General features: G+C 45.5%; 1 protein-coding gene across 1 annotated transcript; it reads left to right on the top strand.

Moving 5' to 3' along the window:
- NFE2L3 (NFE2 like bZIP transcription factor 3) lies at positions 1-26,338 on the top strand. Its single transcript, XM_059396702.1, has 4 exons — positions 1-920; positions 19,877-20,056; positions 23,936-24,019; positions 24,631-26,338. The coding sequence occupies exons 1-4, from the start codon at positions 336-338 to the stop codon at positions 25,837-25,839; spliced, it is 2,058 nt and encodes a 685-aa protein (XP_059252685.1). The 5' UTR covers positions 1-335; the 3' UTR covers positions 25,840-26,338.
- Positions 26,339-27,828: the final 1,490 nt, after the last annotated feature.

Here is a 27,828-nt window from a genome sequence, read left to right as displayed (position 1 = left end):
GCGCCCGCGGCTCGGGGCGGGGCCTAGCTGGGAGGCGGAGCTTGGTCGCGTCGCTCGGCGGCCGGGCGGCCGGGGAGGCAGAGTGTTCTTGCAGGTGTTTTCTCTCCCGCCTCTCGTGACCCCCCCACCCCCCGCCACAGCGCCGTGCGGGCTGCCGAGGGAGCGCCTTTGTGCCCGGCCCCGAGAGCCCGCGACGGCTGCTACGCACTCGGGTCCATTGTTTCGCTTCTCTCTCTTCCGGGCAGGTGCCCGCAGCGCGCGCACGTGCCAAAGCGGCGGCAGGAGAGCAGGGACCCGCGGGCGCCGGCGGGGGCGTCCCGGGCGCGCGGCTGGAGATGAAGTACCTGAAGCCTTGGTGGTCGGACGGCGGCGGCCTCCTGCACCTCACCATCCTGCTGAGCTTGGCGGGGCTCCGCCTGGACCTGGACTTGGACCTGGACCTCTACCTGCTGCTCCCGCCGCCCACCCTGCTCTGGGATGAGCTGCTGCTGGCCGGAGGCCGGACGAGCTCCGCCTACGCGCTCAGCCCCTTCCCAGCCTGGGGAGGGTGGGGGCGCGCGGAGCAGCTGCACCCCAAAGGCCGGGAGCCGGACCCAGCGGCGGATCCCGAGGGCCGGCTGCTTCGGGAGGTGCGCGCGCTGGGGGTCCCTTTCATCCCCCGCACCCGAGTGGATGCGTGGCTAGTGCACAGCGTAGTGGCCGGGGACGCCGACGGGGCCCACGGGCTGCTCGGCGCCCCCGCCGCCGCGTCTTCCGCGGGAGGAGTCGGCTCCAGCTTGGAAGACAGCAGCCAGGCTGCACCCGGGGATGGCGGGGACCCCCGAGCGGCTGCAAGTAGCCCCTCGGCCGCCGGGGAAGAGGAGAAGGCGCCAGCAGAATCGACGGCTCAGGTGCTGGAGGCCGGCGGCCGCGCGAACCAGGTAACCGGAGAAGGGGACGCGAGCGCGGTGCTGGGGTAGCTGGCCAGGAGCCCTGCAGGCTTGTGACGGACCCACGGAGTGACCACAGCCTCTCTGCTTCCACCGTCCTCCCCTGGGTGGTTGCAGTTTGGAGACCACCCTTTCCTCCCCTTTTTGTGAATCCAAACGAAAGCTGTTAGTGCGGTCGCTACGGCTTTTAGGTGTTTGAGAAAAAGTAGGCGAGACCATCCGTTTGGTTGTAGAGGACACCTTTCCTGTGTTCGGTGGCCGTCAGGAGTAGTTCGGGGCTGCGGAGGGGAGAAGGCATGCTGGTCATTTTCTTGCCTACGGTCTTCGTTCAGTACCTCGTGTACACGGAGATGTCTTTTTCTGGAACCAGCGGATCCAAAAGGGGCCTTTGCCACCGGAAGGACGCGTTTCTCTTAAAAATCCATGCTCCCGGTCTAACGTGATGGCCCCTGCCCAGATTTTAACCCAGTTGCATTTCCTTTTCGCTGTTTACCCTTGATTAAGGAACCGTGGCCAGCTGGCAGACAGTGCTGCTGTGACCTAACCATCCCCGGCGCCTAACGATCCTCCTCTCTTCTGGACCATGTGTAACTTTTTTTTTTTTTTTTTTGAGAGAAAGAGAGAGAGAGAGAGAGCACGAGCAGGAAGGAGGGGGCAGAGGGATAGGGAGAGAGACAAGCTCTGCTGAGAACAGAGCCCGACCCTGGCAGGGTCCCAGGTCCCCAACACCATGACCTGAGCCGAAGTCAGTCATTTAACCAACTGAACCATTCAGGCACCCCACGTGTAACTTCTTAGGAGCATGAAGAAAGCAGGTACCCTGACGGTCACCTAGTGGCTTAACAAGTGCCCTTTGGTTTTTGGTTTCAAATCCTTCTGTTTAACATCCTTCTGAAACAAAGTTCACTACGATGGACTGATGGGAGTGTCTGTGATGCTCCCATGGGCTCTTGGAGTCTAAAGACACTTATTACCAATTACCCAGGGTGCCTTCAACGGGGCCTTTTTTAAAAAAAAAAAAAAAAAATTATTTATTTATTTATTTGACAGACAGAGATCGCAAGCAGGCAGAGAGGCAGTGAGAGAGAGATGGGGAAGAAGGCTTTCTGGCGAGCAGAGAGCCTGATGCGGGGCTCGATCCCAGGCCTGGAGATCATGACCCAAGCCGAACAGAGGCTTTAACCCACTGAACCACCGAGGCGCCCCCAATAGGGCCTTTTTAATTATCTCATGGCCCAAACCTTAGTGTTAGCAGTCGGTATCGATCAACAGGTGTTCCTTGGATGTTGTTTTCGCGGAGTGCGATCTTACGCAAAGTGGGAACTAGAGCTAGACAGGTTTGTTTGCCACTCTTCAGAATTGCCCTGTTAGTGTAGGCGGTTGCCAGACGAGCTTCTCCACCCTCTCCCGGAGGGGTCATTGTGCTGAAGTGCCTGTGATTCACTGTTATGCAGATCCGATTCCTTCCTCTTCCTGAGGCAGGAACTAATGGGGTGGGGGCTGGGGTGGGGACTGAGTCTTGGTGGGCTTCTGTCCAAAACAAAAAGTAGAAGGTTCTTCTTGCTCTCTCACCGGGTGTCGACCTTCACCTGAATCCTCTGCGTCCTAAGGAGTGGTGCGTGCTGCACTCCAGACGTTCGTGATTTTGTAACTGGTGTGTGTGTGTGCGTGAGAAACCCAGTGCCCTGTGCTGTGGCAGATGCCACCCACTTTGCAAAGCATACCAGGGCCTGCAGGGAGGTGAAGCTGTTCACTCTGGGAGGACTTCCTTCGCCTTATCAGCATTACTACCTATTTGGGCTGGCAAATCTGCTTAGGGGGAAGCTCTGGGGCCAAGGACGGGCCACATCTCCATGGAGGGTTGGGCCCCACTGAAATTTATACAGGCCAATCTCCTGGCATTGCCTTCCACAGCCGGCATGCGTGGACCTGCCGGATCGTGGTAGCTGCTGGGGTGCCCTGGTTAGGTTCGTCCTGGCCATGATCCGCTGTGGAACATCTTATAGTTTTTACCTTTATTGGTTATGCTTTTTAAAAACAGAAGCAAAAAAAAAAAAAAAAAAAAACCAAGGCGCTTCTATCTGGTAGTAGGTCTGTATAGATTGGTAACAGAACCTGAGCTTCCTGACTCCCGTGTTAGCACGTTAATTAAGCACCTGTGCTGTACCCAGGGTCTGCAAAACAACATGCAGCTGTGTGGGGTGATCCCCCCTCTCCCCGCCCCGGGCCTCAGCACCACTGCTCTCTGATGCTGGACTGACTTTTACAAGCCAATTGCACCATCCATCAGTTCCGAGTTTACAATCTGAAACCTTGATTGGGGGGACAACGACACCAGGGTTTGCAGTTAGCAGACCGGGGTTTAGGGCTATCACTTACTACTGTCAGGTGATGCTTATTTTAAGGTTCATGCGAATTAAATGAGAAAAGCATACATGAAGTGCCAGCCCAGTGCCTGGAATGTGATTGTTTCGCCTCCGATCTCCCGCTGCCCTCCTTAACCTGCCCCCACTCACTCTGCGTGCCTTTTTCTTGTTGATGAGTCTGCCCAGGTTTTTTGCTGGCTCAGCGGGTGTGGTGTGTTGCAGCCTGGTTTTGAATTTCAGCTCTACTCCTTACTGCTGTGTGACCTTGGGCCAGTTTCCTCACTTGTCTGCTTCAGTTTCCTGACCGGCGCAGTGAGAATCATGAAGGTACTCGCAGCGAGGTACCTCCCCCACCCAGGACATCGTGAGCCTTCATTCATTCCACATCAGAGGCTCAGACATTTGCAGGGTCCCATCTTAAGCACTTGATAAAAGTTAGCTACTGGTATCTTTGAAAAGAGGGAGAGCTTTGTCCTGTGGGAAAATCAGGGGTTTATGGTGTTTGTTTTTAAACAGATAACTCCAGTGGCTTATATTTGAGTTGTACGAGATTCTGGTTGTATAGGATAATTTTCCATAATTTTTGTCCATTTGCAAAAATGTGTTGGATTGGGGGGTTTTCCAGGTATCAAAAGAGGTGCCACTTTGGTTTCACTTTTTAGTGGGGGCGATCATTATCTGAAAACAGTATCCGGAATTCCCCGGGGCCGACCTGCTTCCCTTCAAAACTATTCTCTCAACCTTCTCTCAACAACCGATGTAGCACATGTTTTCAAAGTAGTGCCTGGGTTAAACTGGGACTTGAATGGTTCTTGCAGATTTGAATGTGTGAGCATATTTGAAGACAAGTGACTGCCTGGAGCCAGCCCCAGTATTTGAGAGAGCTTGTCTCCATGTTGAAAAGGAGAAGCTTGTAGTCCTCTTTTTTTTTTTTTTTTTTTTAAGATTTTATTTATTTGACAAAGGGAGAGCAGCAGGGAGAGGGAGAAGCAGGCTCGCTGAGCAGGGAGCCAGGTGTGGGTCTCAATCCCTGGACCCTGGAATCATGACCTGAGTCCAAGGCAGACTCTTAACCCACTGAGCCACTCAGGCATCCCACTTGCAGTCCTTTTGATAATGGTTTAAGCCCCAGAACCAGGACCGTGCACTGGGTGAGACCCCGGCAGGACCTTGTGGCCTGGACGGGGTATCTTCAGGTCACTGGAAGAATCTGATACAACAATCAGTACTCCCTTCTAAGAGTAAAGAAGATGAGGAAGCTCCTTGATTGTTAGAGTAAAATTTGTTCTTAATTTCAAAAGCAGAGTTAATCCCTGGTGTCTGGGCAATTGGAGATAGACGAAGTTTCAAACACTTGTTTTTAACTCATAACTGTGATACAGATAGAGTCTTAGACCTTCGTACAACCCAGTATAACAAAATTTCAGAGAAGGCTCTTTGCTGAAAGACTTGGTTCGGTAAAAATTCACCTGTGCTCTTAAGGGGAAGGTTGGCATAGGTCACATATGAGTGTCCCGGGGCTGCAGTAACTGGGTGGCTTGAACAGCAGAACCTTACTGTCTCCCGTTCTGGAGGTGAAAAGTTGGAAATCAAGGTGTGGTTCCTTCTGAGGCAGTTTGCTGGCAATCTTTGGCAACCCTTGGTCCCTCCTTCATTCCCTCCCCTATTTTAGTTTTAAGTAATCCCTACACCTGTGGGCCTTGAACTCACAGCCCCAAGATCAAGAGGCGACCCTTGGTTTCCACTGTGTCACCCCAGTCTCTGCCTTTTTCACAAGACATTCTCCCTATGTGCTCATCTGTATCCAGGATTAGGGCCCGCCCTACTCATCTTAATTACATCTGTAGTGACCCAATTTCCAAATAAAATCACATTCAATCAGTTCTACTGAGGGTTATGGCTTCAACATGTGAATTTTGAGGGACACATGTTAATCCATTACACACTCATGCCCCTTTTCCTGGCAACTCTTGGGGTGTTCAGCTCACTTAGCAAGTAGGCTGCAACTGTTTCTGGAAGCAGTTGATCTTAGTGGAGGATCATTGGCCGCAGGATTTGGTGTATGCTCTTGAGCGAACCTGAGTTGGTTGGTTTGTTTTGCTGACTTCATTTGCAGCTAACCCCAAGGAACCTTACTTCAAACTTGTTCCAGTCAATCCTTCACCTCAGTTTGTGGTTTACAGAACTGTCTGCTCTTCGGTATCCCTTGTATCCTTTGGCTACTCTCCATTCTCCCTGCTTCTCAGCTCAGAAATCCAAGTATAGGGCCCAGGGCAGGCTAGGCTGGTGGGCAAATGTGCTGGGCTCTGGGGTCAGACCAGCTGCTGCAGATCTCTGCCCCACGGCTGCCTGGCCATGTGGTCTGGGGTGCACTCCTGAACCTCTCTGTGCCTTCATTCCCTTCTCTGTGAAGTGGGATGGTAAGAGTACCTTAGGGAGTCATGGTGAGCATTAAATGAGATCATACATGTTAACGGTGTTGGTACATAGCACGCCCTCAGTAATGTCAACAACTGCTGTTCGTTCAGCTGGGGCTGTCATGCCCCTTCTCCGATTTATTCCCATTCGTTCTCTTGCCAGGTACAGGTTTCCAGAGCTCACCTTTTCTCTTCACTGTCATCTGGGGAGCTTCCATCAGCTCACTACCTACCTGCTGATTTGATATTTTGTCATTCGAGGCTCGGCGTTTGGCTCGTGTGACCGAACTCCCAGCTCCCCTGGCCGAGCTCACCTCCCACTACCCATGGCCTACTTTCCACCTCACACTTTCTCCCTTCCTTTTCCCCAGACAGCCCCGCAGCACCTCACTCTGTTACCTTTGCCCAGAATGCATCCTTTCATTCCTTCCAAGTCTTCTATTGTTAAGATCTCAGACTCATCTCAACTATCGTCACCTCATCGACAGGCATTTCCTGTTCTTCCTCCGAGCCCTGTCGCACTGTGTACCATTTCGTCTACGGGCCTTGGTGTGCTCTACTTGGAACCGCTGTGTCTTGAGCCTGGAAACTGGGTCTTCATTTAACCTGGAGGTAGCAGCAGAGACAGGGTGAAGAACAGACACCTGCCCTGCCAGCCTCTCCCGAGAGCTGCTCATCTATCCCCCTCACGGGCCTTCCAGAACTTCAGGGTCCCGTGAGTTTGAATGTGTCTTGGGTCATTCAAGGCTAGAAAGTAGATCAGATCTGAAGTCCTGATAGGCCGTCTGACCATTTAATGCCAGTTTGAGTGGATGGGGGCCGTGGAAAGCTGACTCTCAAGCATTGTAATTAATCAGGTGGTGAAACTTAGGATTGCCTAAAGTTCTATAGCAGGTTAGTGACCTTACCCAGAAGAGAACAAGTCAGCCTTCTCACGCACTGAGTTACCCGCCTCCCACCCACGACAAAACTCCAGGCTTGTGAAGGCACACTTCCCCCTTTGTGGCAGCCTTTTGATACGAAGAAGTTATTCTTGGCATCTCGTTGTTAAGGATCTGTGTGAATATTCACATATACTTTTGGGCAGCTGAAGCCGGCCAGGGCTCCCGCGCACCCCCAGGTCGGTTCCGGTTCTGATAGTTTTGGCAGAGTGTGGACGGGGGCATGGAAGCAAGGCACAGCCTTCGAAGGTTGGAGAGAACTGGGTTCCCATCAGCATCAGGGTTCTTCGGAGAACAGTACCAGTATAATATAATCAGTATACGTGTATGTTTCAGAGATTAATTTCAGTTGGCTGGTGCCATCATGGAGGCTGACAGGTCCAAACTCTAGGGACCTGGAAACCCTCTGTGGGGACTTGCTTCTGCCGCAGGCGTGAGGCAGAATATTGTCCTCAGTGAAACCTCTGTTTTGCTCTTAAGATTCTTCCACTTGTTGGATGGGGCTCACTCAGATTCCTAAGATTGTCTCTTCCTGAAAGTCACTTGGTTGATGTAGCTGTTAACCACATGTCCTGAATAATAGGCTATCAGCAACGCATTGGTTAGCATTGATTGCATAACCGAGGGCAGTACTCGAGCCACTCTGACGCATGGAACCAGCCCTCACACCACCCCAGCTCCATCTCTGCTGGGCAGCCTCGGTGAGCCATGGTTTCCAAATTGCAGAAGGGGAATATTAACCTGTTTGCGGGAGAGTTCGTAGGAGGATTAATCACGCCGTATGTCACAGGGCCTGTATAGGTCCCGGCATGTGATTTAGATGTGTCACAAAATTTGCTGATGGCCCCGAGCTGGGGGTCGAATCTCCAGGAAACTGCTGTCCTCTGGAGGACCATACCAGACTGCTGGGTCATGCTGGGGCCTGCTCTGGTGTGACAAGAGGAATCCTTCTCTCCAGGAGGGGGAAATCATGCTGGAAGTAGCTGAGTGGATTGGGGATGTTGCATGCTGAGATCGGACTGAGGGAGGAACACCACCAGCAACTCAAATATTTGGAGAGCTGTTATGTAAGGAAGGCCTTGGAATTGTTGAGGAGGGAGACCCTGAACCTGAAGGCTCATCTAAAGGGAAAACTTGTTTTGAAGGTAGGCTCTATGCCTAGTGTGGGGCTTGAACTCCTAACCCTGAGATTAAGAATTGCATGCTCTAAGTACCGAGCCAGCCAGATGTCCTTTTTTAGCCTTTCTTTCTTTTCTTTTCTTTTTTTTTTTTTTTTTTTTTGAGATTTTATTTATTTATTTGACAGAGACCCAGTGAGAGAGGGAACACGAGAGGGGTAGTGGGAGAGGGAGAAGCAGGCTTCCTGCTGAGCAGGAATCCTGATGTGGGACTCGATCCCAGGACCCTGGGATCATGACCTGAGCTAAAGGCAGATGCTCAGTGACTGAGCCACCCAGGTGCCCCTTTCTTAGCCTTTCTTAATTGCTGAGTTTTCTTGGGGCGCCTGGGTGGCTCAGCCAGCTAAGCATCTGCCTTTAGCTCAGGTCATGATCCCAGGGTCCTGGGATCGAGTCCCACATCAGGATTCCTGCTCAGCGGGAGTTGGCTTCTCCCTCTGCCTGCCACTCCCCCCTGCTTGTGTTCCCTCACTAGCTCTTTCTCAAATAAATAGTCTTCAAAATATAAAAGAGCTGAATCTCTCCGAGGGTGATCAGTTACTAAGTTGCTTGTTAAAATGCAGATATGGGGGCCCACCCTAGACAGGCTGAACTAGAGCCTCTCAGGTGGGGGACCTGGGAGTCTGCAGTTTCCCCAACTCCCAGTGATCCATCAGCCCAAGCTTGCCCTCAACCGTAGTGCTCTTCTCCCGTGGCCCCCCAGTATCCCACAACCCCTGCCTGAAAGGGGGGCCTGCCTGGTGAAAGCCTGCCCTTCCCCAAATTTAAGCCCCAGAACAGCAAAAGGCCTGGGCCACAGGGTTGGGGCTAGTAGTCAGGTTTACCAGGTGCTTTCAAGCTGAAGCCACATCTCTCTAGATCCCTGCTGGAGGATGGGGAACTCACTGCCCAAGAAGGTAATAATAATGAATGCAGAATGTCAACAATCCTGACCCCACACATAGTTGAAGATCCATAGAGAATATCTGACTCCCCCCAAACTTAATTACTATTAGCATAGTGGTAACCAGAAGAGTGGATGACAGGTACTCTGTGGGCTACGTGCATTGCATTCTGTATCCTTGCCGTAAAGAAAGCTGGAGGAAATACAGTATGGGACTGTAGGAAATCCACGTATAAGCGGCCTCCATGCAGTTCAAACCTGTGTTCTGGCATCAACAGGAGCTTGCACAGAAGGGCAGTTTAAAGCTCTTGATTAATTTCTAACACAGGCAAAGCCAAGATAGAAACATCAGAACAGGAGAGAACTTTCTGGGCAGGTAGAAATGTTCCACGACAAGTGGAGATGTGAGCCAAGTGGGCGCCTCTGTTGATCAGAATGGTACAGCTGAGGCGTATGCATTCCTTCCTGTGTGAATCTGGCCTAAAACCCCAGATGGACTAGTTCTGCGGGGAGCCCGGGGACTGGTATTGATGACAGAAGCATGGTGGCACGCGACAGTGGCAGACACTGGGTGATGGCTCCAGGGAGCTTTTATGTGTTTGAAATGTTCGATAATAAACATACAAAAACAGTGTGTGTTTTGAGGCTCCCTTGGCCTGCCTTGCCTCCCTGGGTTAGCCGGCACAAAATTAAAGACTCATAAATGAAATTCTCCTGCTTCCCTCCCTGCTCCCCCAGCCCCTCAGCCCGCGTGAAGGGGACACGTGGCAGGAGAAACAGCACCTGTTAAAACCAGAGCCTGTGAGCTGGTGCCTGTGCCCTTGTGGTCTAGGTGTGGGGGCTTATGCTTAGAAACACGGCTTCTTTTTACACTTGCCTTCCAGTGGCCCATCACATGGAATGTGTTCGTTGTAGCCGCGGGGAGCATTCCTGCCAGGTGTCCCGCTGCCCCCTAGGCACCTCCAGTAGATTCAGACATGAGTTTAGCCTAGAACACGCGTTGTTAGGAAAATTCTCAAGGGTCTGTTCCAAGAGAACAGGGACTCGAGAGATGGGGCCTCCGGGCACTGTCATCTCGCAGTTCATGGCCAGTCTTGTTTTGTCCATAACAGCCCTCCCCCTACCCCCTTATTCTGAAACAAAGCCCAGACATCATCTCTTGTGATTTTTGCGCCAGTTCTTGGCAGGGGCCTAGCAAAGAGAAAAGAAAAGCCCAGCTACGTCCCGTCTTGCTCTCTCCACGACCTTTACTGACTCTGACAAACTTCTGTAAAGATTTCTGTATATGGAAGAACTCTAAACATAACCAGAGGACAACCAGGAACACCCCTAAGAAAGAATCAACTCTTAATTCCTTAATATCCCTACATTGCCAGTCGATATTCAGGTTTCCCCTTAACACTCCATGACTCCTCTCTCCACGGTGGTGTGTTGGACCCACAATGGGAACAGGATCCACACCTGCCCCACAGACCAGTGTGCATGTGGAAAAGTGATGCTCACACTGCCAGGGGGCGTCATTTCTGGCCCCCTCCCACCCACTCCCCCGCCTCCGGGGTGGGGGTGGGCGCAGCCCTTCCCTGCACTGATCTCTCCTGCTCAGGGTGGGGTGGCCCAGTGGCCGTGTGGGTGGAGGCCTGGCAGGAAGCAGAATGTTCCCTCGCTGGCCCATGTGAAGGGACTTCATGAATGACTTGGTACAGGAGCAGCGAGGGGTGGGGTTGTTGTGCCCGAGTTTTCCTGTCTGAGAGACCACCAAGGAGCCAAGCAATGATGCAATCACATGAGGGTTTATTTGACAGGCTTAAGCTTGGGCCCAAGTATACCCGATGCAGTGGAGTAGGGACTTGGACCCCGAGCTTAGTTAAGGCAGGACTATTTATCAGCCATTTTTGGATCTGAGCCCTCCTGTTACTGAAGCAGGGTGGGGCTTCCTAAAATAGGGTGGGGGTCCTTAGAACTAAAGTAAAATGGGGGAAAGTTCAGCCCTTGGGCACAGAGGGGTCTGAGATGGCTGTACTTATGCTAAGGCTAAACTTGAGGTGGGATGGCTTTGATTTTTCTCGGCCTCCACAGGGTGGGGGGCGAGGGGTGTCCGAGCGCCCAGAGACCAACCACGGCATGGGGGGCGGTGAGGGAGGAGAGGCGTGAAAGTGTTACCAAAGCGTGGTGAGGAGGGTGCAGTCACCAATCCCTGAAGATCAAGGGGGAGAAATGCCCTGACCTCGGCCTTGTTCACCCTTCAGTCTCCTGCCTCTGCCTCCCACTGGTGAGCCCAGCTGGAAGGCAACCTGCTCCGGAGTCCCCGAGCTTTACCAGGGACAGCTTCTGCAGGCATACCAAGATTGGCAGGGACAAGCAAGAACTAGTACAGTGGCTGAGAGACAGCTAGGAAGTCTGCAGAGGTCTGCAGCCAAATCCTGGTTCTGTCACTTAAAAGCTGTGTGACTTAGGGCAAGTTGCTTAACCTCTCTGGGTCTCTGCTTCCTGCTCTGCCCCAGGAGGTAACAAGTCCCTATCTTACAGGGATGCTGAGCAGCATAAATGAGATCATGTATGGGGTGCCTGGCCCATAGCGAGTGCTCAATAAATGTGAGCTATAATTATTATAAACGGCTATTAAAAACCACCCAGGCCAAATAGGACACAGCCTCTCTTTATCTGGCTCCTTGTTTCTCTCTAGACCTGATGACTCCAGCTTGCCTCCAGCCTAGAGACAGGCCACACAATTCTTTGGCCTTTACCCCTCTCTCTCTGATGTCATGCTTCTCTGTAGGCACCACATTGTTCTTTGTCTTTGAAGGTTCATCCAGCCCTAAAGGTCAAAGCAGGTCTCGGTTGATCCTCCCCCAGAAGCATAAATGAAAGGCCCAGTTAAGCCAGCTGGAACTGTTCACAAAGACTTTTTTCAGGGTCAAACTCTGCATCACAGTATTCAGGTCCCAATACATTATAATAAGTACAGGCTTGGAAATCATGTTGCCAGTTACCAGGAACGTCAGAGAGTCCACAGAAAGAGAAGCCCAGCGTTGCTCCTCTTGTCCCCTTCCCACCATCTCCACCGACTCAGAAAACCTGAGTGCGGGGTTCTGCCCCTTAACGTTGGGGGCAGAGGTGAACAACAGCTGAAGGACAGCTTTCATTAGTTTCCAGCCCCTCAGGAAAGAAAAGATCCACATAATTGTCATTTTAGATGGAGTAGGATAAGTGTCGTAAGGGAAAATCCGGAAGCCATTGTATTTGAGAGGAGGGCTGAGTTTTAGCCCAGGCACCTAAAATGGCACGTTCTGGACCCATGCAGAGGAAGAGATGAGTCACCTCCCAGCCAAGAGGGCTGTGGTGGAGAGGACCTTTCTGGCCGGTGCCAGTTCAGCCCAAGTCACTGGATTTTTTAGCTCTGGTTATTAGGCGCCACAGCTCCCAAGTTTACGACGGCTTCCTATGGCAAGCATGGAAACTTCCTTTTTTTTTTTTTTCTGAGTCTCAACCCCACAAAAGTAAAAATCACCTACACACAAATAAAAAGTAACTTAATGATAGGTTTGAGTGACCTGTTCTTCAAGAGCATGGCCCATAAATCTCCAGTCTATACAACCATGCTTCTAAAGCACATATACTCTGTATGTATCCCAGGTCCATGTCACCGAGTGGAGAAACAGGAAGAGAGCAAAGATAAGAATTACTGGTGCCAGGGCCTTTACTCCCTTCTCTTGACCTCCTGATGGAGTGGCCAGCAGTTAATTTGTTTAATTGCAACTCTTCAGAATCACAGAGTAGAAAGGAGTAGTAATTAGTATAACATCTTAAATGTATAAAGTACATTTTCTCCTCTAATTCCTTAAAATGTTAGGAAATATCCTTTCACTTCAATGGACACGGAAACAGAGAGTCAGAGTGGCCCAAGGTCATACAGCTGATAGGAGTAGGATAGGCCTTTTTACTCAGCCATTTTTGGATCTGAACCCTCCAAATGGCTTTTTTTTTTTTTTCTTTTAAGATTTTTTTTATCTTGAGTGAGCACAAGGGGAGGAAGGGGAAGAGGCAGAGGGAGGAAAAGAATCTCAAACTGACTCTATGCTGAATACCAAGCCCCACCTGACCTGATCCTGACCTGAGCCACAATCAAGACTCAGACTCTTAATCACTGAGCCACCCAGGCACCCCTCATAGGGCTTGAGGCCCTTTGTACTTAGACTACAAATGCAATAAGCCTTTTTGTACTTTCTAAATAGAAATGTTATAATATTGAATCTTCTACCCCTCCCTGCCTTGAAATCTGGTTTCCTTTCTTCCTGCCAAGATAAAATTTTTAACTGTGATGTCACAGATTGGGTTCCCTGGGAGGGGGACTCTGAGATCAAGTGCCATGGGCACTACAACTAGAGAAGGGAAGATAAAAAGAAAGCAGGATTGGACAGAAGCAGAAGTTAAGCTTGATGCAGGCTAAAGGAACCAGGAGCTTGGAGGCTAACGTGGTTCATTACAGTTGTCCCATACTGGGCCAAGATGGCCAGGTCGTTGTTATACTCTCCCCTCCCAGGGGAAGGGTATGACATTAGGGGGAGTGGCTGTCAGCAGTTGAGGTGTTCTTAAAGGCACAGCTAGAGGCTCTCTGCCCACTTGTCCTTCCTTGAGGGCAATCTGGGCTACACAGCTCCATGGGTGGCACACTAACCCAAGGAAAATTCTTCTCATCTCTGTGATGAGATCTCTGTTAGCTTTATGGCAGCTGTCAGTAAATGATAGTTGACTGAATGTGTGAAGAACCAGCTAAGAAAATACTGAATACCTAAGGCTGTGCATGTTAAAGCATCTCTCTTCCCCACATCTGTGGAATTCCACCTGCCATCCAGATCCCCCCCCTTTTTTTAAGATTTTATGTATTTATTTGACTGAGACAGAGAGCACAAACGGGGGAGCAGCAGAGGCAGAGAGAGAAGCAGGCTCCCCAGTAAGCAAGGAGCCCAGTGCGGGGCTTGCTCCCAGAACCCTGGGATCATGAGCTGAGCTTAAGGCAGACACTTAGCCAACTGCAGACCCTTAACCAACAGAGGCACCCTAACCACCAACAGCTTTCATATTGCCAGTTCCCGTGAAGATGTTTCTGTCCCTACCTTGTGCAGCCTTCAGGTAGCATTCAACACCATCAGCCACTCCATCCTTCTTGAAACACTTTCAGATTCTGAGACATTACTGTCCTCTGCCTTCCCCTATACCTCACTTCCTACCTTCCTCAGTCTTGGCTGTTTCCTCTGCATGACTGCAGAATGTTGTGGTTCCTTGGGACCGGGCGCCAAGCCTCCTTTTCCTTGCTTTGTACTCTTCCTAGAACCCTGTGGGATTTTGTTGTTGCTGTTGATGGCATTCCCAGTTTATACCTCCAGTTCAGACATTCACTCTCAATTCCAGATTCCCATCTCAGCAGTGTAGTGGAACATTTCTACTTGACTTTTCACATGTCAGATTTAACATATCCAAAATGGAAGAACTCACTGTGTTTTTTTCTCGTTCTCTCCATAACTGTCTGCCAAGTTATTCAAGCCAGAAATCTAGGAGTCATCCTTCATTCTTCTCTTCACTCTATCTCCTACTTCCTGTCTGTCAGCAACCCTGTGTGTTCTTTCTCCGCAGTGCATTGGTTCTTCCACTTCTCTTTCCATTGCCACCGCCCTCTTCCAGATTCTTAACTTATGGCAGCAGCCCACTCACTGGTCTCCCCACTTCTACTCTTGAATTTGTACAGACAGAATGGGAGGAGGGGAATAGAATTCTGTGCTATTAACAATCAATAAGAAAAGGACTGACAGCCCAATAAAAAAATGGGCAAAGGCTACAAATAGTCACAGGAAGGAAGTAGATGCTTTAAAGCTTGTGAAAAATGTTCAGCCTCACTCAATAGAAAGTAAAACTACAATGAGATATCAATTTTCATCTATCAAATTGGCACTTTTATCCACTGGGGATACGAATTTAAATTACCACAAACATTTTGAAGGGCTATTGGGTAAAATCCATCGAATAAAAAAAATGCATTCATCTTTTGACTCAACATAAATTTTGGAAATTTATTCTACTTGCACGTGTATGCAAAGGATAGATGAGACGTTTTAATATTGTTAGAAGGAAATATTGGAAACTAAGGAAGTAAGTCATGGTAACAGGCGCACCAGTTCACTGGAGGTTATCTGCGCCTTCAGTGCCTCCCTGTCTTCACACAGCTCTCTTCTGTTTCTTCAGATCTCAGCCCAAATACCACCTCTCCTCTGAGCCCTTCCCTGGCCCCATTCTAAAGAAGGTCTCCTCTTTCTTTGACTTGCCATCACTTGAGTTCATTTGCATTTCTGGCTTCCTCCCTTTAAAAGAAAACTTGGAAGTGCCAAACAATGTAGGTTTTCACTGTTGTAACCCCAGCATCTCGTGTAGTGTTTGGCATTCGGTATGTACGAATTGAATGAGTGACTAAAAAAATTGTTGAATCTCAAATAAAAGTCCATATATTGTCCTTACTGGTGAACCATTAAAAGCATTCCCACTGAAGTCAGATGCGGAGTGAGCATGTCGGGTACGATTTTCTGATTTAATGATGTATTTGGTCTTCACCCCCCTTTCTGGCCCAGAGCTCCCAAAACTGTGGGTTTCCTAAAAGTTAAGAGCAATAGGAGCATCTTTTGCTATGTACTATCTGGTCTTTTTTCTTCCATTCTTAAAGTATCTCCAGAGCCATAAAGGTGAAAGGAGTGTCTTTTTTTTTTTTTAAGATTTTAAAAATTTATTTGACAGACAGAGATCTCAAGTAGGTGGAGAGGCAGGCAGAGAGAGGAGAAAGCAGGCTCCCTGCTGAGCGGAGAGCCCAACGCAGGGCTGGATCCCAGGATCCTGAGCCCAAGGCAGAGGCTCCAACCCACTGAGCCACCCAGGTGCCCCGAGTGTCTTGTTTTTTGTAACAAGCCTGCTGTAAGCATTCTTGATCTATGTTAATAAGGTGACTTTTGGAAAGTCCCTAAAATGGGGCGTGCCAGGGCAATCAGCCAGATGATTAGAGGGTTGGAACTTTTGGCCCCTACCTCTCAGACCTCTGGGGAGGCAAGAGCAACTGGGGACTGAGTTTATGATTTATTCAGTTATGCCTACATAAAGAAGCCTCTGTAAAAACCCTGAGGGATAGGGTTCAGGGGCCTTCCAAGCTGGTGAACACGTGGAGGTGCCGCCCTACATCTGGAACCTCTGTGAACTAGGTCTTGTGTATCTCATTGTTCCTGAGTTACAATCTTCTATAATAAAACAGTCACCTAGTAAGTAAAATTTTCTCAAGATCTGTGAGCTACTCTAGCATATTAAATAAACCCAAGGGAGGGGGTTATGGGAACCTCCAATTTCTAGCCAGTGATTCTGAAGCACAGGTGACAACCTGAACTTGCACTTGGCATCTGAAGGGAGGTGAGTGGGCAGTCTTGTGAGACTAAGCCCTTAACCTGTGGGATCTAATGCAATCTTCAGGTAGGTAGTGGCAGAATTAAGTTAGCTTACAGGATGCCCAGCTGGGTTGCAGAAATTGCGTGGTGTGTGGAAACGCACATATCTAGTGTTGAATGAAGTAGTGTTGTAGTAAGAGTATTGAGAGTAGACACACCAATAGTGTTTTCCTCGTATCAGGTATCATCACTATTATTTAAATGTTGGAAGAGGTGAAAATGATAAAGCAACTGTTAAGACTACTGTATACACTTTGGGGAGAAAATGCAGGTTAACAAGATTTAATGCAAGAATATTTGAGGCAACCTTTCCAAAGTGATTTTGCCATGTGTGGATTTTTAGGGCAACTCATTCGTGAGATGTAATTTCAAACTTTTAAAAAGTTTTTTTTATAAAAAGTATATATCCTTTACTCAGATTTACCTGTTTGCATTTTGCCCCATTTGACTTTTCTATTTTGTAATTATAGTTAGCTATCTATCTATACATAATTCTTTTTGTTGGGAAACATGTAAGAGTGAATTGAAACCATTTTGTCCCTCAATACCCAAATACTTAAATGTATATTTATCAAAATTATCAAAATCAGGAAACTAAGGCATATCTAAGACTGTTATCAAATGTGTCCATAGTCTTTTGTACCAGATATGTCCTGTATAATATATTTTTCCTCTTGGGTCAGCATCTAACCCAGGATCACACTTTATGTGCCAAGTCTCTTAGTTACTTATAATCTGGAAAAGTTCCTCAGCCCTGGGTTTCTTGACCTCTGGATTTTGGAAGAGCATCAGTCAGTTTTATAAAATGGCCCCAATTTTTATTTATTTTTGATGTTACCTCATGATTGAGATTATGAATTCTGGGCAGGAGTAATGGAAGTATGGTATCTCTGTGTCAAGAGACACATAATATTGGTTTATTTCCATTCCATGATGATGGATTTTACCACTTGGCTGAGGTGGTACTTGCCAGGTTTCTCCTGTATTGTCACTATTTAAATGTTTCTCATCAAACCTTACTCCCTAGTTTGAGCATCCATTGATGATTTTCTAACCCTACCATTCTCCGTCTGTATTTATTAGTTGCATTCTACTGTTAAGAGATTTTCCCCCCTCATTATGTGTATTTTATTTATAAAATATATTTTTATATTTTTGTATATTTAATATATACATTTATATTCAAATGGACTACTTGATTATTCCTTTTAGTTCCATTTAATGGTTATTCATTATTATAAGATAGGATTTTTAACCAATTTCTGCTTCTTGTAAAGTGAGTAGTGTTCATACATAATTTCTCTACATCCAGTTTGTCTCTTCTAGAGTTTTTAGGCAGGCCATTATCACTGATAAGTTTTCCCTATCCCCCTAAAAAAATCCTTCCCAGACTGGTTTACTTGGTTTTCTTATGGGCTTTATCCAGGCCTGTATTAGCTACCTGTTCCCTTTGTTTCACTTGTATAACGTTAGAACATCGTCTCGTGTTTGCAAGTTCATGTGTTGTAACTCACATACTACACACTACACATTAGAGACCTTGCTTCACAGCTCTAAAATAGGTCTTGCAATTTAGAGTTCAGAAGCTCTTGTGCCCACTGATAGCAAATTTATAAACAAAGTTAGCTGCCTCAGGATTCCAGAATTTTGGATTTGATTAAGCAGCTTGCCTTGGCAAAAGATAGACATTGAAAGACTGATGACCAGTCAGTTACTTTTTCCTTCCTTCCCCAAATTTAAGTAGGAATCAGAATTGTAATTGCAGGAAGGAGCAAGATAATGGCAGCTCACCCATTGGAAGAGGATCCCTATCAAAGTCTGTGGATGTTATTATGTCTGGGAGTTCATCTGTTCATCAAATACCTAGTAAGGGTCTACCATGTGGCAGGTTTTTGGATAGGCAGTGGGCATACAGAAACTAAACAGCCTCTACCCTCAAGAAACTAGCTTTCTAGAAGGATAAATGACAAATAGATTCAGCTGGTGCTCAATGCTATGAAAAAAAGTAAGGGATATAGTGATGGGAGAGATGCCTTTTTTCTTTTTTTTTTTTTTTTTAAATAAAAGATGGTAATATTTGAATAGAGATCTAAAGCTTCAAAGCCATGGGGCTTGGGATGGGAGAGTGAGCAGAGGGAGAGCCCCGTAAGCAGAAGGAGCAATGAACAGGAGCTGAAAGGTGGGAGAGTGCCTGGTATGTCTGAGGCTGAGCTGAAGAATCAGCCAAAGAGTAGTTGGTGAGGTAGGATAATAGGAAAGGCCCTTGGATGCCAGGTAAAAAACCTGTTTCCAGGAGGAGGGAGTAAGGAAGGGAAATGCTGCCGATGGGTCTGGTAAGGTGAAGGTGGAGAATGTCAGCTTGGAGAGTGCCTGGTGAAATGTTTCAGAATGCCCACTGGAGTGGGTTCAGGAGAGAATGCAGAGAGTCCAGATGATTCTTTGGAGGATTATGCTCTAAAAGGGACCAGAAAAATGGGATTGGACCTAGAGAGTTATATGGGACACCAAGGGAGGGATTTTTAAAGAAGAGAGCTTAGCTGTTGGTTAGTGGTGAGAGTATCCAGATAAGAAACACTGGATGCAGAAGAGGCTAGAGGAGCAGCAACAATGTCCTTGAGCACATGAGCAGGACCGTGTACAGAGACTAACTGAGGCAGGAACAAGACCAACACCGCATCAGGAGGGAGGCGGAGTGTGTCAGTTAAGGGCAGTGAATAGAGAAGCACATAAAATCAAGTGCCCTCTAGCGTGTCAGCTTCCTTTTTCTGCTCATTTTATCTCCTCGCTTCTGGCATCTGTAGATTTTACATTTCTTTGACCTGTGTGTGTGTGTGTGTATAATTAGCATTTCTTTGCTTTTTAGTGTGGGGGTGGTGCTGCTGTCCTTGAGTTTAGCCCAGTGTGCTATGCTGCTGAAAAATAGAAAAATTAAACATTGATCTTCTGAAAAGAGTTTGAGAGGCCTTGATGTTAGAGGGGGGAAAATAGTGTGCTTTTCCTATAATTAAAAGTATCAGTATATACAGTGTATGTTAATGGTTAACTTTTAAATCTCCAGTTAAATTAAAAAGTAGGACTCATCTGGGTAAGTAAGCATCGTCGAAAATATCTATGGAGATGCTTGTTAGTCTAAGCTTTGTTGTTAACTTTTTTTTTTAAATAAAAACACAGTTTTCCTGACTTTAAAAGAAACATGTTGTAAAATATTCAAACAATAATGTATAGTGTAGGCAGTTCTTTTCACCCACACTTCCCCAACCTTATTCCACCTTTCAGAGAGAACAATACCTTGTAATAATACTTTTCCAGACTCTTCTATATATATTTGATCACTGTTTCCAGCTTAGCTGTTTGATCTATTTTCAACAGAAAATGAAGTAAAAACTGCCTATTGGCCACACTAATTTCTAAATCTAATCAAATTTTTAACTATTTTAAACTTCAGGCTTTATAAATGCATATAATTTAAATTATGCAGATTCAACAGCTTGTGTCTCAGTGAGTTTCTTGGGCTTTGTTTCAGAATTAAAATATTTCTTAAATACTGAAATAATGCAATGCAGATCTTAGCTTTTGACTTACAGTTTCTATGATCACTGAGCAGTAAGTATAATGCAGTTTTAAAGGTTGTTTTGGCTTCTTTGGGGAAGTATGAACTTCTGTGTAGCACATTTTTGGGTACTTTTATAGGAGAATGAAGTACTGAGAGAGAGGCATGAAACTATGTGTCACAACTCCCAGAATGAGGAAAATGAGCAAAGAGTATCATCAGCCCAAGAAAAATCACTACAGCAGAAGAATGAGGATGAAAGTAAAATAGCAGATAAACCTGACTGGGAGGCAGAAAAGACCACGCAATCTAGAAATGAGGTAAGCATATCTGAGTAGCGCAGCCTTACCATTTTGGCTATAAGGTATTTTTTTTTTTCCTTTTTAAGATTTTATTAGAGACAATGAGTGCACAGGAGTGGTGGGAAGGGCCACATGGAGAGAACAAGCAGACTCCCCCAGTCAGCAGGCAGTTCGATGATGATGACCTTATGGGTCCAGATCCCAGGATCCTGACCTGAGCCCAAGGCAGATGCTTAACCAACTGAGCCACCCAGGTGCCCTAGTAAGATAGATTTTATGGCTTTGACAATATGTGTTGGTAATGAATTTTCCATGTAAGTGCCCTACTGTAAGCAAATCAGACATATGAAAATATGTATTTTTTAATAGTTGTGGTAGTAATTTGATTTACAAAATAATCAGCCCATAGAATTAGTTATCTTTGGTTAAACTCAAGATTGTGTTTAGAGGGAGTGTATTTATATACACACACCTCACACCCCAGGAAGCTGCTTCCTGATTTTGCTATTTGCCATGGCAAGGGATAAAGAGGTAACTGCCATGCTAAACCCAGGAATCCTCAACCAGCCCTCTGTAGAGGCACCAAGCTGTCTAGGTCTGGGATAGTGAGGCAAAACAACTTGAAGGCGAAACACCCCTTAAAACCAGCTGGGTCTTGGGCTCAAATTCCTTACAGAAGTCTCCATGCTGAATTCAGGAGCCCATTTTCTACCTCTGGCCAGGCCCGGTGGACAGGCTCCTTGGCTATTCTAACCATACCCTTTGACTAGGAGATGATGTATTATAGAAAGATGAATTCCAGAGGCCAGGCTGAGAGATGGAGTCTTTCTGCAGCCTGTGCTTCCTTTCCTTCTACTCTGGTTTCTCCTCAGCCCTGCTGATACCCTAGTCCACAACCCTGGCAAATATACACTCCGGAGATAGGCCTGGAGGTTCGAGAGACCCTTAACCCATGTGGCACTTCACTTGGAAGGTGTACCCTTACAGGTCTTGCCCTGATGACTGTCAGTCAGTAACTTGCCCCAGATGGGGAACCATGTTTTTATATTTAACGTGACGTTTTAGTTAGAATAGTGAGAGACACTGACCAGGGTCACCTGGGTGTGGGCCTCTGCCTTCAGCTTGGGTTGTGATCTCGGGGTCCTGGGATTGAGCCCCGTGTTGGGCTCTCTGCTTGGCGGGGAAGCCTGCTTCCTCCTCTCTCTCTGCCTGCTTCTCTGCCTACTTGTGATCTCTGTGTCAAATTAAAAAAAAAAAAAAAATTTTCTTGGCAATCCAGATTACACTTAACAGGCTGCCTGGGTGGCTTAGTTGGTTGAGTGTCTGCCTTCAGCTCAGGTTGGGATCGAGCCCCATGGGACTCTATTCAGCGGGGAGCCCGCTTTTGCCTCTGCCTGCCATTCCCCAGCTTATGCTCTGTGCCTAATAAAGTCTTAAAAAAAAAAAAATCACGTCTCCGTTAACTGAATGAACAGAATGTCTTAGTTGTCCATTTTTATGTAAGATCTAGTGTCTCAAAATTCTTAAATTATGTAGTAGACAGAAGAACTCTGTTGCATGGATTTCAAACAGATGTAAAGGCCCTTAACTAGAAAGCATGTAACACATCTGATATTTTAAGGAGTTTTTGTTATTGAAGAAGTGAGGCATGTTTAAGGGAAACATCATGAATAAGGAAACTCTCAAGGACCAGTAAAATTATGAAGCTGTTAGCCCCATCAGGACAGAAGGGAATCTGGGAAGAGCAAGCCCTCAATTGTCTCTAAGGCACATCAGTCCCTCTTTCCATCTCAGATCTGTGTCTTGGATAGACCCAGACCAGGGCCTGGCTCAGTAGGAATTAGCCTCTCAGTTTGCCATCTCCATGGGCACTGAAGGGAACACATAAAGATTTAATGAAACATACCTGCTTGGCCTGAAGGATCAGTCCATAATTCACTTAAAGCAGAATGGGCTTCATACCGTAGCTATGTTCTAAATATTAAGGCTTTCTTTTCTGCACATAGTTTTATTTACCTACAATTTTAAGATTTTCACAGGAATCCAGATTTGTGCTGATACTCTTGCTCAGACACTTCGGACCATCTGCAAATTTTGGTCAGTGGTTGGGCCAGGACTAATGACTCAAGTTTGGGATCATTAACAGAAATAGAACTCTTCTGAAATATCTTAAGAAATTAAAAACCATTTTGAATTAACAGTCAAGTTAGCAAATAAGTCTCCAGCCCACTAAGAATGTATGATTTGCTAGTAAATGAAGAAATCATATCTACCAGTTGAGCTTAGATGGTCCTGTAGCATCTACAGATACAGAAAGCCTTAGATTTATTGTATTACGTGCCTTGAAAACATGGCCCCATAGAACCCAAGGTATTTAGTGGAAAGGGAAACCAGATATTTGTATACACTTAAAATAATTAAGTCTAACACTGGTCTGAACCCTAAAAAAAGGGGGGGGAACCCTCAAGTACAAAGCTAGGGGAGGGGAGTTGAGGAATGTGAATTTACTAAAAAGTAAGGATAAACCCCTATGATAGACCAGAACCAGAAATCTTGAATAAAAGTATTTTATAAGTGCATAGCAGAACACAAAAGACAGAAAGGGAACTCTGTAAATACAACAAAAAGGCGACTCAAATCCATAATTTAAAAGCTAATCAGACAACCAAAACTGAAGCAGCTCCAGTGAAAAAATGGATACAGATGTCACAACTGAGCCTGGGGTTAAATGAGAAATGAAGTCTCAAGCCCATACCTGGGGATACCAAAATTCCCCACTTAAAGCTCAGAATTTGAAGAGTCTTCTGTTAGGAGATGGGACTAGGACGATCCCAGAGACATGAGCAAGGAAGTAGTCTATCCATCCTAGAAATCAGAACCTCAAATGAGCCTGGTGTTTGAAGTCTGAATCCACACTACCATTACTATCAGGAAACCTGATCCAAAAAAGCAAGGACTACAAAATGATATCAAAACTGGTCCTTGCAGAGAAAAAAAGATTTTTATAGTTGGTGGGTAACCCTCAGTATGTGGGATTCCTACAGAAAAAGTTACCAACAAAGATGAGCTCACCCTTAAATATAAATGAGAAAATTCTGGGATGAAGATGAAGCAGTCCTCAGAGTGTTTGTGGCAAAATATCTTGAAAATTAAAGTGATTTTAGGACTCAAGATTAAAGGAGTACAGAGTCCCAACAAAGTGAGTAAAATCATGAAGTCTCCAAAACATCAAACTGAAGTAAAACAGACTACAGGAGAACAAAACTTTTAAAATTACTGGAGGAAAAAAGAGATTGGCTATAAAATGACATCAGTAGCAGGACATGCCTTAGTGCAAAACATTAAATTTGATCATCTTACCACATAAATCACTGTTTAAGCATGAAAGCAAAAATAAATCCAGGTTACAAAAACTGAGTTTACCACTGGTGGAGCCTCTCTAAAAGAGCTGTCAAGAGGAGTTATTTCAGTAAGAAACAACCTGAAGACTGGGATAAAGCAACAATGAGCCAAGTTGCCAGAAACATTGTGGTAAACCTAAATATTTGACTTGTAAAAATTGCACAATCTTATAACCAATTTGGAGGGTTAGCCATGGTAAAAACAAGGCAGGATGAAGAATACCAACCAAAAGTTATATGGAAGATGAACACAGAAACAGGAATGTAAAAATTCCAAAATAGGCATTAAAAATCCAGGAGAAAACCTGGTTATCCTTTCAAGATTAAGCCTACTGCTTTTGGCTCAGGTCATGATCCCAGAATCTCAGGATCATGTCCTGCATCGCATCTGGCCCCCAGCTCCACAGGGAGTCTGCTTCTCTTTCAATTGAGCCTAAAGCCTCAATTAACCTCTTCTGTCTTTTAACTTACTGGTGAACCTTATGTTTCTTTATAGAGATCTCTGAATGTGACAGAAACGGCTTTCTCTCTGGACGACTTCTCTCAGATGCTTTTGTCACAGCCTGAAAATTCACTGGAGGTAATTAGAACCTTGGCTTTCATTCTTGTAGGAAATCACTGATTCATGAATGTCTAACCTCTTTAAATGGGAGGACATAGTTTATATACTGTTAACAGTACTACATTATGTTAAGTGCACAGACTGAGGATTACTTTTTCTAGAACTACTTTTGGAGAATTAACCAAGTATGTATACTGTTCCTCCTCCTAAATGATCACAAGGATAGAATAAAATTTGGGATTCACTGAATCAAAAACAACAGTAAATACTTGACAAACTAAGGCAAGGTTATTTTTCCGGTAGCATTTATGTCCTACTCGACTATACTGCTCTGATTTACTTAAAAAAAAAAAAAAAAAAAAAGATGTTGCCCAGACTACTTCAGTGTGGATTTATTGCCAACGTTTAGGTTGACTCATGACCAACTTTTATATTAACTGAATCAAACTTATTTCCAGGATGTACCAAAAAAACCCATTCCCTACATACAGCTTCATTTGGATTTGGGGTCACAGTGCATACTGTATTTGCCTAGATTTAGTAAACAGAAAAGAGGAGTGCTATTACTAGTTACTGTACTGCTGCTGCTGAAATAAAATTGTGTTTAAAGTGCCTTTTTTCCTTTTCAGGGCATCTCACTTGGAGATATTTTTCCAGGTAGTATCAATGATGGCATGAATTCTTCAACATGTAACATAAACTTTAGCCAAGCTATAAGTCACGATGTGAATCTCCATGACGCCATGTTGCTGTGTCCTGACAATACATTTAGAAGAGAACCAACAGCAAGGACTTCACAACCAGAAGAACCATTTCTGCAGTCAAATTCTCATATTACCAATCCTGAACAGACCCTTCCTGGAACTCATCTGACAGGATTTCTTCCCCTTGTTGGCAATCAGACAAGGAATCTAAGTCAAGACCTTCTACATGACCTTGATATAAGCATATTTGATGAAACAAATTTAATGTCCTTGGCCACGGAAGGTTTTGATTCAATGGAAGTGTCTCAGCTTTTTGAAGAACTGGATTCGGATTCTGGGCTTTCCTTAAATTCAAGCAACAGTACCTCTGTCACCAAGTATAATTCCTCTTGCTCAATGTGTGAAGGCAGCGCTACAGGTTATAGTGACCTGGAAGGAGCTGTAGGAGGCTACTACCCAGATCCCAGTAAGCTTTGTCACGTGGGTCGGAGGAATGATTCTGCCTTTCACGGGGACCTTGTTTTTCAACACATACAACATAACCACACTTACCATGTAGAGCCAGGTGCTCTAGATTCTACCCCTACATCTTTTTCACAGCATGGGAAGTCACAGAAAATAAGCAAGCACCTGAATGACACAGACAGAAACTTAAGTCGAGATGAACGACGTGCTAAGGCTCTCCATATCCCGTTTTCTGTAGATGAAATTGTCCGCATGCCTGTTGAATCTTTCAACAACATGCTAAGCAGGCACTACTTGACAGATTTACAAGTGTCACTCATGCGTGGTATTAGAAGAAGAGGGAAAAATAAAGTTGCTGCTCAGAACTGTCGTAAACGTAAACTGGATATAATTCTGAATCTCGAAGATGATTTATGTAACTTGCAAGCCAAGAAGGAAATCCTTAAGAGAGAACGAGCCCAGTATAACAAAGCTATTACCACAATGAGACAAAAACTGCATCACCTGTATCACAGTATTTTTAGTAGGTTAAGAGATGATGATGGTAGGCCTGTCAATCCAAACCACTATGTTCTTGAGTGCAGCCAAGATGGAAGTGTTTTGATTGTACCTAAGGAACTAGTTACCTTAGGCCACAAAAAGGAAAACCGTAAAGGGAAAAGAAAGTGAAGAGAAGAAACTGAAGGTGGATTCCATTATGTAGAAGTTAAACTGATACATGGCCACAAACCACTGAAACTGCTTCAAAGTATTATCTTTTACTACTGCTACTTGAATCACTCAGGACATTTTGAAACTCTTATGGATTAAGTTTGTGGGAAATTTTGGGGAAGCCACAACTTTTCAATCAAGTCCAACTATATTTATGCAGAACTCAAATATCTATGTACAAAGAACAGGGTGAACATGAAAAACAGACAATCCAGTTATTTGGTTGTCATTGTTTTTTCAGTAACACAGTCACTTCAAAGAGCAAACACTGGATGTAAATTATTTTTAAACATTCTGGTTTTTTGTGACTTGAAATGCAATGTAATTTAGCTTCAAGTTTTAATTTTTTAGCATTGTAGTTACCACTGAATATACGGAGCCTTAAAAGCTATTTTATCTTTGTATGAACACTTAAAATTGCTTTCTGTGGAAATAAATTTGAATTTATAAAAATTTCTTATACAGAAATTCTAACCATTATTTACCTTGGATATTCTCCATAAAACCCACATTCAGAAATACAGGGGAGTATGTAGCCAATAAGGCAGCATAGTGTGGGTTTGAGTATTTGCACAAAAACTGATCAGACTCAGGCCAAACTAAAGTCATCCCTTTGACTTGGGTGCCAAGAAAAAACTGGACATTCACAGAAAGTTTATGCCTCTTCTTAATAGACAAAACAGACCTACCCAGCAAGTTAAACCAGCCTGTTGAAATTCCTACACATCTAGGACATGGACCTCTCCCCCAGAAGGCCTCACTTAACAATGTGAGAACGTTACAAGCCACACAAGAACACAAACCAACAGTAAGGGAAGTCAGTAGAGCATGGACTTCACAACCAAAAATGTGAACATCTGGTTAAGAACAGGACAAATGAAATACTAGAAACGGCATTTGAAATGAAAGCTCAACGAGCTTATGGCAACAGCAAGATGGAGATTAATTTCAGAAAATGCCCAAGGCTTGCCAACATTTAACATGCATACATACTGCTATGTTCCAAAATTAAGAGTCAGTGTTGTCAAATATTATTTCTGCCATAATGGTCTGCCAGAGTTATCACTGAAGTACCACCTAGGCTTAGAGAAATGCAGTGCTTTCAGTAGATTTTTATAAAAAGCGTTTTTAAACTGAGCCTAAGGAAGGTTTTTTGTTTTTTTTTTAAGATTTTATTTTTTATTTGACAGAGATGGAGGAAGGGAAGCAGGCTGACTGCCAAGCAGAGAGCCTGATGCAGGGCTCGATCCCAGGACTCTGAGATCATGACCTGAGCCAAAGGCAGAGGCTTTCACCCACTGAGCCACCCAGATGCCCCAGGAAGGCATTTCTTAAGTCTAGATTTTGCCAACAAGATGCTTCTAAGGTTGTTACAGTCAGTTTTGCAGGGTCTATTCAGATTAAACTCTTTTTAAGGGAATACACCTCAGATTGTAATTTGGTAATTTCAGCTGCAAGGAAGGCACATTTCTGCAGAAAGTCCTTCACATCTACAATTTAATGTTCCATGGTACAAACTTACCTATGAGTAGCCTCATCTACCCAACTGTGTACTTAAGACTGGGCATTATCCTCAAATCCCTGAAAATGTAAGTACCACAGTGAACTATACACCAAAGGTCCAATCTGAAACCCAAACCAATGGTTTGAAATCTGCAAGGTGTATGGTGCACTGTGACCAAAGGTAAATGCACCAAACTTCCAAAGAAAAATCTGGTTTCCAACGATGTAAACTAGAGCTGCTTACTCTACTCTCACAATACACGTTTCAGCAGTGGAAATCCCAGGCCAATATTTTTAGTCTAAATTCCCTTGCAGATGTGGGATACCTGAAGGACTAAATTATTCCAGCTACTGTTCTTAAAGTGTAATTATCCTGGAGCTCAGGAAGGTATGTGAATGGTTGAAAAGGAGAAATCGGATTTGGTTTCTGACCATGTTAAAAAT

This window comes from Mustela nigripes, chromosome 4 (assembly GCF_022355385.1).
Source record: "Mustela nigripes isolate SB6536 chromosome 4, MUSNIG.SB6536, whole genome shotgun sequence".
Taxonomy (NCBI): domain Eukaryota; kingdom Metazoa; phylum Chordata; class Mammalia; order Carnivora; family Mustelidae; genus Mustela; species Mustela nigripes.
Note: the sequence above shows the minus strand (reverse complement) of the source record. Positions and strands in the feature narration are given on the sequence as shown.

Excerpts from the sequence above, each read along its gene's own strand:
- NFE2L3 (XM_059396702.1), top strand. The coding sequence starts at position 336 with ATGAAGTACCTGAAGCCTTGGTGGTCGGACGGCGGCGGCCTCCTGCAC. Across the intron at positions 20,057-23,935 it reads CCACGCAATCTAGAAATGAG|AGATCTCTGAATGTGACAGA; the intron begins GTAAGCATATCT and ends GTTTCTTTATAG. Across the intron at positions 24,020-24,630 it reads AGCCTGAAAATTCACTGGAG|GGCATCTCACTTGGAGATAT; the intron begins GTAATTAGAACC and ends TTTCCTTTTCAG.